Source organism: Bos indicus, chromosome 9 (genome assembly GCF_029378745.1).
Source record: "Bos indicus isolate NIAB-ARS_2022 breed Sahiwal x Tharparkar chromosome 9, NIAB-ARS_B.indTharparkar_mat_pri_1.0, whole genome shotgun sequence".
In the NCBI taxonomy this organism is placed as follows: domain Eukaryota; kingdom Metazoa; phylum Chordata; class Mammalia; order Artiodactyla; family Bovidae; genus Bos; species Bos indicus.
The window spans coordinates 12,571,435-12,585,728 of record NC_091768.1 but is presented as its reverse complement, the minus strand read 5'-3'; the positions used below and the strand labels follow the sequence as shown (position 1 = coordinate 12,585,728).

The 14,294-nt window shown below is 42.1% G+C and overlaps 1 protein-coding gene across 3 annotated transcripts in view; it reads right to left on the bottom strand.

Annotated features, from left to right (window-relative positions):
- KCNQ5 (potassium voltage-gated channel subfamily Q member 5) overlaps nt 1-14,294 on the bottom strand; it is a 623,294-nt gene that overhangs the window by 204,466 nt on the left and 404,534 nt on the right. For all 3 annotated transcript variants that reach the window (XM_070795470.1, XM_070795469.1, XM_070795471.1), the window contains exon 2: nt 13,360-13,450. In XM_070795470.1, the coding sequence (XP_070651571.1) occupies nt 13,360-13,450 (91 nt within the window). The remainder of the gene's footprint in view (nt 1-13,359; nt 13,451-14,294) is intronic.

Sequence of the window (14,294 nt, the reverse complement as noted above, 5' to 3'; positions counted from 1 at the left end):
CATATACACAATGGAGTATTACTCAGCCATTAAAAAGAATTCATTTGAATCAGTTCTAATGAGGTGGATGAAACTGGAGCCTATTATACAGAGTGAAGTAAGCCAGAAGGAAAAACACCAATACAGTATACTAACACATATATATGGAATTTAGAAAGATGATAACAATAACCCTGTGTACAAGACAGCAAAAGAGACACTGATGTATGGAACAGTCTTATGGACTCTGTGGGAGAGGGAGAGGGTGGGAAGATTTGGGAAAAAGGCATTGAAACATGTAAAATATCATGTATGAAAGGAGATGCCAGTCCAGGTTCAATGCACGATACTGGATGCTTGGGGCTAGTGCACTGGGACGACCCAGAGGGATGGTATGGGGAGGGAGAAGGGAGGAGGGTTCAGGATGGGGAGCACATGTATACCTGTGATGGATTCATTTTGATATTTGGCAAAACTAATACAATTATGTAAAGTTTAAAAATAAAATAAAATTAAAAAAATAAAAATAAAAATTGACTAATTAAAAAAATTGTGAACCTTTCATGAACAGGTTTGTAAAGCTTAAAGATTTAATATAGCTTGAGAAAAGGGAGAAGAAGAAACTTTGGATGAAGAATAAACCATCATCTGACACAGGTTTTTATCCTTCTGGTTTATGTGACCTAAGAATGACATCTCCCATGTCATCCTATGACTTAAGGACACACTGATGCCTTTCACTTAAAAAGACCATAGTATCAAGCAGAATGCAGCAAGTACTTCTGGATTGGCAAATGGATAGTCTCATCTACTTATACCAACTTTTTTGCCACAGTAGAATAAATGCATTGATGAAATGCTGGATAAGATGTGGAGAAAAATAAACTCTCCTACACTGTTGCTGGGAATAGAAATTGGTGCAGTCACAATGGAGAACAGGATGAAGGTTCCTCAAATAACCAAAAACAGAACTAACATATGATCTAGTGATCTCACTTCTAGGCACAAATGTGGAGAAAACTTTAGTTCGAAAATATACATGCACCCTTATGTTCAAAGCATCACTATTGACAATAGCCAAGACATGGAATCAACCTAAATGTCCATTGACAGAGGAATGGATAAAGAAGATGTGGTGCATATATACAATGAAATACTATTCAGCCATGAAAAAGAATGAAATAATGTCATTTGCAGCAACTTAGATGGACCTCGGGATTATGATCCCAAGTGAAGTAAGTCAGAAAGAAAAAGACTTAGTTATATGATATCACTTATATGTGGAATCTAAAAAGTGATACAGATGAACTTACTTATAAAACAGAAACTGACTCACAGACAGAAAACAAACTTATGGTTATAAAGGGGAAAAGAGGAGGAGGGATAAATTGGGAATTTGGGATTAACATATATACACTATTATATGTAAAATAGATTAACAACAAGGACCTATTGTATAACACAGGGAATTATATTCAACATCCTATAACAAACATAATGAAAAGAATAATATATATGTCTATACACACACACGCACACACACACACACACACACATATATGTATATATATAACATAACTGAATCCTGAAACATTTTGCAGTACACTCGAAACTAATGCATTACTTTACCAACAAAGGTTCATCTGGTCAAAGCTATGGTTTTTCCAATAGTCATGTATGGATGTGAGAGTTGGACCATAAAGAAAGCTGAAAGTGAAGTCGCTCAGTCGTGTCCAACTCTTTCCTACCAGGCTTCTCCCTCCATGGGATTCTCCAGGCAAGAATACTGGAATGGGTTGCCATTTCCTTCTCCAGGGAATCTTCCTGACCCAGGGATCGAACCCAGGTCTCCCGCATTCCAGGCAGATGCTTTAACCTCTGAGCCACCAGGGAAGCTGAGCACTGAAGAATTGATGCTTTTGAACCACGGTGTTGGAGAAGACTCTTGAGAGTCCCTTGGACTGCAAGGAGATCCAACCAGTCAATCCCAAAGGAAATCAGTCCTGAATATGCATTGGAAGGACTAATACTGAACTGAAACTCCAATACTTTGGCCACTTGATGTGAAGAACCGACTCACTGGAAAAGACCCTGATGCTGGGAAAGATTGAGGGCGGGAGGAGAAGGGGATGACAGACGATGAGGTGGTTGGATGGCATCACTGACACAGTGAACATGAATTTCAGTAAACTCTGGCAGTTGGTGATGGACAGGGAGGCCTGGTGTGCTGCAGTCCATGGGGTCGCAGAGCGTTGGACAAGACTGAGCAACTGAACTGAACTGAACTGAACTGACTCTAATGCAACATTGTAAATTACCTATACATCATTTAAAGAATAAACGCATTGATGAAAACCCAGGTTTTAGGTAACCTTGCTCCATAAAAAATCAGGCTTTATGATAAAAATAGAGCTAGGGCTTTCTATCTTGTTCCATTGGTCTATATTTCTGTTTTTGTGTCAGTACAATATGGTCTTGATGACTATAGCTTTTTAGTGTAACCTGAAGTCAGGAAGCTTGATTGCTCCAGTTCCATTCTTCTTTCTCAAGACAGAAAACAGCCAAATTCTGTAAATCAATTAACCTTCAATAAAAAATAAATTAATTAAAAAAAATAGCACTAGGGTAAACCACTCTGAGCCTATGGAACTTTCTCAACAGAGATTTAACATAAACAACAATCCTAATAAGATACCAGTATGGTTTAAAAGACATGTCAAGTTCTATCAGAGAGATGCTGTGAAAGTCCTGGCCCTCACTCACATCAGTGCGGAGAGAGCCTGATGGGGGGTGTTGGGAGGGTGCAGTCCACTGGCTTTGGAGACAAGGGCCCCACATCACAAGGCACAGGGAGAGAGGTGCAGGCTTCTCACAAAATATGGTGCTAAAGATGGATCACTTTTCTTTTGTGTGGTTGCACAGACTGGAGAGAATCATGCTACGGGCACTTCCAAGGCAGAGCAAGTGTCCAAAACAAAGAACAATGTGACCCCACCCCTCCAGGCTCGCTGTATTCAGCCCAGATAATGTGCTTTACACTCATGCATGAGTGTGTGGGTGCGTGTTCTGTGGTGTTCAACTCTGTGATCCCATGGAATGTAGTCCACCAGGTTCCTCTGTCCATGGAATTTCCCAGGCAAGAATACTGGAGTGGGGTGCTGTTTCCTACTCCAGGGGATCTTCTCTATGTTCAGCTGCTGCTATTTAGGAAAACTCATCTTTAACTTTCATGTTACACTGACATCATTACCCAATTGATCATCACCTGCTAAGTCGCTTCAGCCGTGTCTGACTCTCTGTGACCCTATGGACGATAGCCTGCCAGGCTCCTCTGTCCATGCGATTCTCTGTGGACATGAGTTGCCAACCCAAGTTATGGGTTGCCGTAACCTTCTCCAATTGATCATCACATTTGAGGCAATTTGCATCATGGGACTGTGAAGAAAGAGAACTGCATATGCATAATACTCAAAACTCTCCACCTGATTTAAGTAGAAAAATGGTTTTGAGGAACTTCGACAGACAGGGTGGGGACTGTAAGTGTCAAGTATACAGCTGGCATGTGACATGGATAGTCCCTCTGGCTCAGAGCATTCCTGGGAGGTGCTGAGTGAATATTCCATATGGGTGAATAAATGGATGAATGGATAGATGAGCAGCTTTAGGTCAAGATGTCCTTCAGGATGCAGAGGGGCCTTAAGGAATCATTTGTCCTCTGAACAGCCCAGCTGGATGTTGCCTGTTTCTGACTCCAGCCTACAGTTCTTTTACTGGGCTTTATGAACAGACAAACCTCACAACCTGCTCACACATTGCCTGTCTGAATGGGGTGGGGTGGCGGGGAGCATGCTCATCCCTGCCTGGCTACAGTGACCCTGAGGACACAATTATCCACTGCAGGGGACCCCAGGCCAAAGCCAGAAAGTGACTGAGGAAGGAGCTTGCAGGAGAGACCCAGATGGGTTGAACAAGTGGGGCCCCATACTCACAGATGTGTAATCAAGTCACAAGTTCCCCAGTTATTACCATCATGATCTCGAAGAGGCCAAAGAGCAGGAGGCTCCCCATCCTCTGCCTGCAGTGTGCACGATGCCCTCTGATCAGGCTGGTATTGTTCTCTTCTTTTTTTAATTTTAATTTTTCTTTCTTTATTTTTGGTTGCACTGGGTCTTCATTGCTGAGCACAGGCTTTCTCTAGTTGCGCAGAGCAGGGGCCACTCTCCGTTGTGGTGCACGGTGTTCTCACGGTGGTGGCTTCTCTTGTTGCTGAGCACAAGCTCTAGGTGCACAGGCTTCAGTAGTCGCAGTGTGCAAGCTCAGTAATTGAAGCTTGCAGGCTCTAGAGCGTGGTCTCAGAAGCAGTGGTGCACGGGTGTAGTTGCTCTGTGGTGTGTGGGATCTTCACAGATCAGGGATTGAACTCGTGTCTGCTGCATTGCAAGGAGGATTCTTTACCACTGAGTCACCAGGGAAGTCCCTGTTCTTTACTTTGAAGGCTGCATTTGATGGTGATAAGTACCTGATTCCATCTGATTTAAGAAAATAAAGTTCAGGAGAGTCCGGGGTGGGGAGTGGGGGCCAGAGTGAGTCCTCTCTCCTGCCTGACCACCCAGGGCTGGTGCTCCCCTCAGTCTGGGCCCCACCCAAGAGCATCTTTGTTGAGGTGCTTTGGCTCCTGGGAGGAGGGCTTCTAGGCTTCTCCTTTCAGCACAATTTGCCTGCAGCCTCCAGTAAGGCACAGCTGGAGGGCCTGTGACACCTGCAAGTCTCACTTCTGTTTTCCATTTTCCATTATGATCTGTGGATTCATTATGATTTCCAGCCCCAGATGAAGTCAGGCCTGCAGCCTTCTCCTGGAATCCAGCCTGTAATGCTGTTTGTCAAACGGCCATTTACAGCTTGGAAATTTTTTCTCTACTTTGCAAAAGCACTGATGTGTCTTTTTACCTTAATTGTGACCCCTGATGTAGGCCTGCAGGGTAAAGAAGACCCTCATATTCCAACTCAATATTCAATATCTGAGTGGGAGGTAGGTTGCATGGGAACAGCTTTGGGTTTATATAGTTCCAAACCCAAATTCCCCATGTACAGGTGATCAGTAGACCTATATTGAAAGTAGCTTTTGGTAATCTTATCTGTGACTTTCATGAGAAATCAATGACTTGAGATAGATTTATTCTCTCATGTCCATATATCTTCCGTTCAGTTCAGTCACTCAGTTGTGTCTGACTCTTTGTGACCCCATGGCCTGCAGCACGCCAGGCTTCTCTGTCCATCGCTAACTCCCAGAGTTTACTCAAACTCATGTCCATTGAGTCAGTGATGCCATCCAACCTTCTCATCCTCTGTCGTCCCCTTCTCCTCCTGCCTTCAATCTTTCCCAGCATCAGGGTCTTTTCAAATGAGTCAGTTCTTCCCATCAGGTGGCCAAATATCTTAAGTGGGTATTAAAAAATGTCAAATTAACCCATTTTTCTTTCATCTCCTAGTTTCATCATTTATTTTTTATAGATCCATGATCTCAAGGCTTTTCATTTTCCCTCTATTAGTCAGAGGCTGTAGACAGGAATATGCTAACGGGTCTGCCACTGGGTCAGGGTGGTGTTTAACTCATGTCTGGGACTCCAGTCACTGGGCTGGAAGGTAGGAAGCACTTCACATTTATCTGAATTAAAACTGCAGTGAATTAAGGCACCAGGCCTGGAGCAATGAGGACAGGAGGGAGGTAGGATCCAGGGAAATTTCTGGAAATCTGCGGAATTATACAGGATCAGACACCAAATGGAACATCCAGAACTGGGGTACACAGATCAAAGGAAGATGTGCGTCTAAGCCACAGAGACAGTGAGGAGACCAAGGGCAGATGAAGAGCCTAGGCAGGCAGGGAGCATCTGAAACGGGGTGTACCCTGCAAGCGGCAGAGAGTCTCGGTTCTCCCACAACTGTCTGCGGGGCCCTGTCCAACCACACGGGATTTGCAATTCTTATTCGTCTAGGGGCCACGTCTTTGGTTCCAGTCCAGCCCTACCTTGGGCTTATCAGACCTCACTTCTGCCTTGTAGTCTATTAGGTTTTCTGTTATTTTCCATTAGGTTTTCCACAAACGATGCCGATGGTTCCGAGGGCTGCCCCTTTGTGACTCCCCTGCTCCATCCAGTTCTTTTAAGTCAGGAACTGCATCAGGGTTTAATTTTGGTGCCATATCCACGAGAGAGCAACATTTCAACATTAATCTTGGGCAGTTAAACCATCAGCCGTCTTCTCTCATCAAAGAAGATTTCTTGATAATTTGCCACCAGATCCTGCTTTACTCAGCACTGCTGCTGAGTTAGAGCCCATGATGCCTCAGTTTCCCCAGCCTACATCACTCTCTCCTTCAGCTGGCCTGGTCCTCTTACCCTCCTGAGGCTCAGCAGGTGAAGTCCTGCTGGGGCTTTTACTCTCCCTGCTCCATCCACCTGGAAAGCTCTTTCCTCTAATCCCTGCAGGGCCGGCTGCCTCACCTCACTGCAGCCTCTGGTGCGAGTCTACCCTTCTTGGCAGACCTGTATGAACACACAATTGAAACACTCCGTAATTACCTATTCCCTTTTTTCCCTACTGTTATTTTTAACACTTGTTTTGTTAACTTGTCTACTCTATATTTTCCATGAGGACAGAGATTTTGCTGTTTTGCTTACTGTTGTACCCTGATCTTCCCCCTCAAAACCTCATCCACACTGGGAGCTGTGGAAACACTCTGGCATCCATGGAGAAGGGAGGAGACACACCTTCAGACTCAGGTGCTGCAGGAGGTCAGAGGGAAGAGCCCATTCATTCTCCACAGGAGGAGGTGTCCGAGCAGGTCTCAAACGATGGAAAATATTGAAGCCTGGGACCATGGTAAGGCAAGTTGCCACCCCTCCTGGACTCTGCTATTTTCTAGCCACCCTCTAGTGCTTCCAACACCACCATGTTCCCCACCACTCCTCCTGCTGAATAAGCTTCTGTGATTAGAGGACATAGCTGCTGGCATCAGAGCGGCCTGGCTCAGGGCTGCTCATTATGTCAAGACACAGAGCCGCGTGGAGCAGGTCTGTGACACACACTGGACACCCTGGTGAAGACCCCGGCATCCACATCTCACGCTGGGAGTGTGGAAGGTCTTGGCTGCCTTAATTGTGGGTGGAGACATGGTCTTGATTAGGCATAATTCCATTATCTTCAACTTGAACAACTCTTCCCTCTGAATCTGAAGTACGTTTCACAGAGTGCCTCGCCTACTCTGTTATTATCCTCGGTGAAGATTCCGTGTAGGTGTAAACTGCTCCTGCATTTTCTTTTCAGTCATCAGCAGATTGATGAGGGTCATTAGTCCCCATGAATCATTTAAAGTTTATTTGCATTTGCCTTGATGAAAGACAAGCAAAGGAAAATAATTGCAGTTTTCAATGTTCCTCGGGATCTTCTGCTTGCTTTCTGCGGTACATGACAGGGATGTGATAAACAGAAAGGAGCATTGCTCATTCCTCACTTTTGATCATTTCACATCTTCTATCCACAGAAGACTGAAGACCTTCGAATGGATCCTTGTCCTGACGTTGTTATCCTGTTTTACAATGTCCATGCCAGCCTTTAAATGTAAAGATGCAATGTCATCTTGTACATCAAATCTACGTAATTTTATGTGCAAGCCTTTCTACTTTGGAAGGACTGGTAAATGTTTCTGGGGCTGACTTTCCTTCTGCCAGTAGGATAGATGGGAAATGGTAGCAACATATCTAATTCTTCAGTACCGTGTTATATAATGGGTAGTTTACAGTGATTAAAAAAAAAAAACAAAACCCACATGTACCCACATTAGAGGAAGAAAACAAACATGTAACACAGATTAATTATGTACTTATTAGCTTTTCAAGGGGACTCTTCACTTTACAAAAGGATTCACTACAGATTTTCTTTAAATAGTAAGCTCCACTAGTGCATTGAAGATATAATTAGATCTGCCTAAATTGGATTTGTACACATTTCAGGAACTGATTCATTGTGCACAGAAACAGCAAACCCATGTTTGCTTTGTGACACAGAGCACAACCAGCAAATATGCATATGCTCTATCCAGAAGGTGCCAAACAGCCAGATGTTTGGGAAAGCCTGGATCTCTGACTGTGTGTATGAGTCTTGTCCAGATGCTCAGCACAATCCATTGTGGTTGGAAGTCCTACCCGCACAGCAGGAGGAAAGTGAAAGTGAACTCGCTCAGTGGTGTCCTACTCTTGCCAACCCCATGGACTGTAGCCTACCAGGTTCCTCCATCCATGGGATTTTCCAGGCAGAGGAGCAAATACACTGAGACATTCTCTTCTTGCTGAAACTAATAATGACGTTCTTTTTACTGCATATGTGTCAGCCATCTTAGAAATGACCACCTTCAATGAACATTTTGCAAACGATATACATCATTTTCATTAAGAGGAGAGGTCATCAGGGGAGGATGTCACAGGAAATATATACAAATCATCAACATGTTGAAGAGTTTACATTTAAAGGCCAAAATGAATACTTTAATGTGGAAGACAAGAGGTTATCCAATAGAGAGGAATTGGGCTCCAAGCAGCATTGCTATTAAGAAGGTGAGATATAGACGAAGAAACATACAAACTGGAACAAAACTTTCCACACTAGTTTAACTGAAAATAGGAGAGCTCCATTCACCAGCAGGTGCTCAGGTCATCTGCACAAAGGAGCCGGGACTGTTGGCACACCAGATGGGAGCTGTTGATTGTTCACAAATCCGGATTTGTAATTCTTGATACAAAGCACTGCTAGTGGTGTGAAGGGATACTCCCATTTGTGACAGCTTTGTAAACAGACTCTTTAAGAAAAAAGAAATGAACTTAACCTAAATAAAAGGGTTTCAGGACTCACTCTTGGCATATGTGGAACCACAGGGAAGGCTTGGATGGTAAAGCTTCCCTGAGCGACGCCAGACTCACTGGGCTGACCTGTTGGTCTCAACTGAGGGGGAAGAGAGTGCGAGGTGGCAGCTGGGTCTGGGGCGCAGCCTGAGCTCTGCCTTATACTTAGTGTGGTAAAATGGGAGGAATGATGCTCATATCGCAAGTTTTCAAAAATGTCGTTTGCTTTAATAAGAAATCAGTGAGCCTGATATGTGAAAGGTAGTTAAATGCTAGTTCCATTTCAGTTCTGAAAAATTTACAGAGCACAGGAAAACAACACCAGCTTTTTGTTGTCCTTGGTGCTTTGCTCTGTTCTCTTGAGCTCATAGGTTCTGTTGTCACCCAGAACTGCACTCCCCTGCTGCGTGTAAACCTATAACTTACTGGCCTTGATTACAAGCCAAATGGGGACCACGGAGCCCAGAATGAAGAGCATGATGTAGACTCTGGAGTCAGGACTCCAAATTCCACTTCTAACACTTTTTAGCTGAGTAATTTTAGGGAATCACTTCTCTATGCCTTCGTTTCCTTGTCTGTTAAAAATGGGTAGTAACATCACCTGCTTCATAAAGCTGTTGTGAGGATTAAACCCCAGTGCTGAGCTCAGTGCAAAGAAGGCACCAAATATGATGGTCACTCCACTTCCACGTGCACTGGGGCCTGATGGGGGCCAATGAACCAGGAATATTTGAAAAGGGATGCATTTGGGAACGTATCATGCTTTCCTAATAGTAAAAAAAAAAAGTATCTTTGCAAGAGTTTTCTCACCACAAACTGTACATTACAGCAGCTCTTTACACAGACTTATCCCTCCAACCAGAAGTGACTCTGATGCCCACTTTAGGCCTGGCTCATGTGCACAATAACCACTTGTGTTTGGTGAGGAAGGAAACAGATTTTGACTGCTATAGTTCCCTGGTAAATGTGCCTGATGACTGTGCTCGTGGCTGTTAAAGCTTTCCCTTCGTTGTCAACCGGCGAGTGGAGCAGTGGTGAAGGGGCAGCAAGGATCTGGGGACACACACAGAAAAGGACTGGTTTCAACTTTGTCAGAGCTGCAGGCATTTGAGACTGAGGGATACTCCTACACTCTTAGTGGGAATGTAAATTGGTGCAGCCATTACGGAAAACAGCAGGGAAGTTTCTTAAAAAACTAAAAATAGAACTACCATATGATTCAGCAATCTCACTCCTATCTGGAGGAAAACGTAATTCAAAAAGATACATGCACCTTAATGTTCAGGACAGCACTATTTACAATAGCCAGAATACAGAAGCAACTGTGTCCATTAACACATGAATGGATAAAGAAGATGTAGTTCATGTATACAGTGAAATAGTATAACCATAAAAAAGAATGAAGTAATGTCATTTGCAGCAAAATAGATGCACTCAGAGATTATTGTACTAAGTGAAGTAAGTCAGAGAAATATCATATGATATTGCTTATATGTGTAATCTAAAATATGATATAAATGAACTTATTTACAAAACAGAAACAGACTCATAGACATAGAAAACAAACTTATGGTTATCCAAGGAGATGGGGAGTGGGGAGCAGGATAGATTAGGAGTTTGGGATCAGCAGATACCAACTACCATAGACAAATAAACAATAAGGTCCTACTTGTTGTATAGCACAGGGAACTATATTCAACACACTCTAATAAACCACAATAGAAGAGAATATAGGAAAAAAATGTATATTGGAATCATTTTGCTATACACCAGAACAAACAGAACATTGCAAATCAACTATACTTCAATTAAAAAACATACAAATGAATATCAAAACTATCATGTTGAGTATAAGAAGCCAAACACAAGACTATATAATACCTCTTTCTTTCACTCAACACAATGATATATATAATTTCATGTATATGACACACTTTGTTATACAGCCCTAAGAAATGAATACACGTGACAAACAACAGGTGTTTGTCAAAACTCACGAAAGTAGACACTTAAAATGCATGATGATTGTTCTGTGTAAATTGTATCTTAATAGACTTGATTAAAAACAAGGGAATTAGAGGGAAAAAAAAAAAGACTGAGGGATAAAAGAAGACTTATCAACGGCCAATGGGTACACAAAAAGGCCCTCGACATCACTAATCCTCAGGGAAATGCAAATCAAAATCACAATAAGATTTCACCTCACACCTGTGAGAATGGCTGCATTAAAAATCGAGGGATCAGTGTTGAGGAGAATGTGGAGGAAAGGGAACCCTCCTACACAGTTGGTGGGAATGCAGAATTGGTATAGCCACTGTGGAAAACAGTGTGATGTTTCCTTATAAAACCAAAACCAGAATTACCATATGATGCAGCAATCCTACTCCTGGGTATTTATCTGAAGGAAATGGAATTAAGATCTCAAAGAGACCTCTGCACCCCCATATTCATTGCAGCCAAGACATGGAAACTATCTATCCATGACACATACACATGTGAAATGGAATAATATTCAGCCATAAAAGGAAATCTTGCCATTGTGACAGCATGGATTGTTCTTATGCTAAGTGAAATAAGTGAGACAGAGAATATGGTATGATCTCACTCACATGTGGGATCTAAAAGTCAAAAACCCCTGACCTCATAGAAACAGAGTAGCCTGGTGACTGTGCAGGCAGGGTGGGGGAGATGGGTAAAGATGCTCAAAGGATATGAGCTCCCTATTACAAGACAAATGAGTTCTGAGGGTCTAACGCGCAGTGTGGTGGCTGTAGCTAATATGCTGTACTGTATATTTGAATGTTGATAAAGGAGTAGATCTTAAGCATTCTCATCTCACACACACACACACACACACACACACACACACAATGGTAACCATGTGAAATCATGAAGTGTTAACTAAGTTTATGTGGTAGTCATTTTGCAATATATATGTATATACAATCATCACACTATATACTTCAGCTTACACAATATATGTCAATATATCTCAATAAAACTGGCAAAAAAACAATGGGAGGTATAAAACATCTGTATTTTTATATACTCACATATACTTTAGTTACTGAACTCTGGTTAGTTGTCTACTGCTCAGGAAATTTTAAAAATCATGATATTAACCAGCTTTTGCCTTTTTAATAAAATAGGTTTCTTTGAACTATTTAGAAACTCTTTAGCAAGGACTGAATTGCTCAGACCATTTGGTGTATGAAGCTAAAAGCCCACTTTCTACCCCAGTGGAACCCCTGGAAATGGACAAATCCCCAGTGGGCTCTTTAGTCTATTTGTTGTCTGCCTGGGCTTTGAAATAGTAACCTTGATGTTAGTTATATATTGCTGAGTACAATTTGTATGGAAACAAATTGGAAAAGATTCATTCTAAGTTCAAAAGTGATTTCTCCTTCATGTAGGATGGAGTCTGGATCAAGTCTTGGTAACTCCATGCACAAACCAGTCTCTGACAGGGCAAGGAAAAGAGCAGCTCTCCAGGTTATATGAGTTGACACCTTTCACTTTCTGGCTTCAAGGTAAAAGTACTCTCCTTTGTAAAATGTTCATTGCTGTGCATAACCAATTTCTGTTTATTAGGGCACACACTCATCTTACTCCACCCTCCTCTTTCTCTCTTTCCCTCTCTAGTCCACCAAATGTTATGGAAAAGTAAGTTGTTCCAATTTATAGCTCATTCAGACAGTTCTGACACTGTCAAGTCTGATACTCTGGGACATGGTGAGTAGGTCAAAATGGATGTAAATGAACCAAACTTTCAATCAGCTGTGATTTAAGTATACAGTACCATAGCTCAGTTGTAATAGAATGGATAAGAGCTGAAAAGGCCCAGAATAATTCAGACTAAAATATCTTGTGGTATTTTTCCATTTTAAAATGAATTGAGCAATTCTTTCTGGTTGAGGATTGACAGCATAATGGAAACAGAGCAAACTACAGAATTTCTCACCAGGTAACTGCATTAGCAGCAAAATTCATAATACAGTCTGTTGGTTGAAAAGAGCATGAAGCCTTCTGTTTTCTTATGAGGTGCTATATCCTCACAGTTCTTGGCCAATTCTAAGGAGCTATATTGCCAAATTGTGGTTATCAGAAAACACTCTCTAACCTGTAACTTTTAGCAATATTATGAGAGACTGCATGGATGCTGATTCTCCTTGTAATTTATTGTAGTGGAGAAACATAATTAAAACTGCTTCCAAGTATTGCCTTCTACTTAGGAGGCAACAATCACATAAGACACTGCTACATAACAGCAATCTGGAATATGTCCATGTATTCTAGAGGACTAACTAAAGATTAAAAGAGCAGGCAAAGGTTTCAGTGACATTTGGGACTTTTATACTACACAGAAACTCTTGTTGTTTCTAGAGATAACTTTTTGTGGGACAAAATGCATTGCATAAATATTATAGACCATCCACACATTATGTAAACTTTATGTACACATTTGTTTTTATGTTTCACTTACCAGAATCAAGAGGCAACTTGAGGCCAATTTGGTGTGCTCAGGGATGGTGGAAAACACTGACAAAATCAAGCAACCAAAGACGAGGAGAAAACTGCAAAACAACAAAATAAGAGAAATCTGATGAGAACCTGGCCTTAGCATGACAGACTTCATTTCTCATTTCTAGTGGATAAAGCACACGATCCATTTGAATTGACATTGGTTAAATTGTAAAAGCTCTAAAAGCAGCTAGCCATTTAAAATATCAAAGTACAATGTGATGTCCAACGCATGTGGGGCTCCTTTGTAACTTTATTGATGAAGTGTGTGTGTGTGTGTGTGTGTGTGTGTGTGTGTTGTGTACTATGCTTAAATGTCCTCCCTCGGCTAGGAATCTGTAAATTTCCTACAAAGAGCTCTCCTGAGCAGGCATCCTGAAAGGCCCAGAAGTGTGTTTTGCTTTCCTGTTTGGAGCACAAACTGTAGCCGCTCTGCTGTCAAAGGAGCAGACTCACCCCCCTGTTTGGCAGCTTTGGTGAACCGTCAAGCGTTCTGAGTGGTTACTAAGCCGTGGGCTCCTTTTTAGAGTCCAACATTGCTCCCGAATTCTCATTTGTCATTTCTTTATTTTAATAATAAGAACAGAAAGTGACTTCTGCTACCCACATGCTTTCCATTCCTTTCCGGTCAAACCCTTACAGAAATGTTCCCCTGCCCAGCTTCATTTGCGCTGTAGTGACAGGGAGCATGTCTAGCAGTCAATTTGCAGGCATTTTCATTCCTAGAAATACTGAACCTCTGGGGCCCCGGGGTGGGAAACCAAGTTCCCAAAGTAAACGTCTAATAAAACGGGCAGGCTTGGTTTTAACGTTGAAAATTTACTTATCCTGAAATTAAAAAAAAAAAAAAAATCCCAATAGCTGAGCTACTTGCTCTAAGTCATATAGCTATATTGC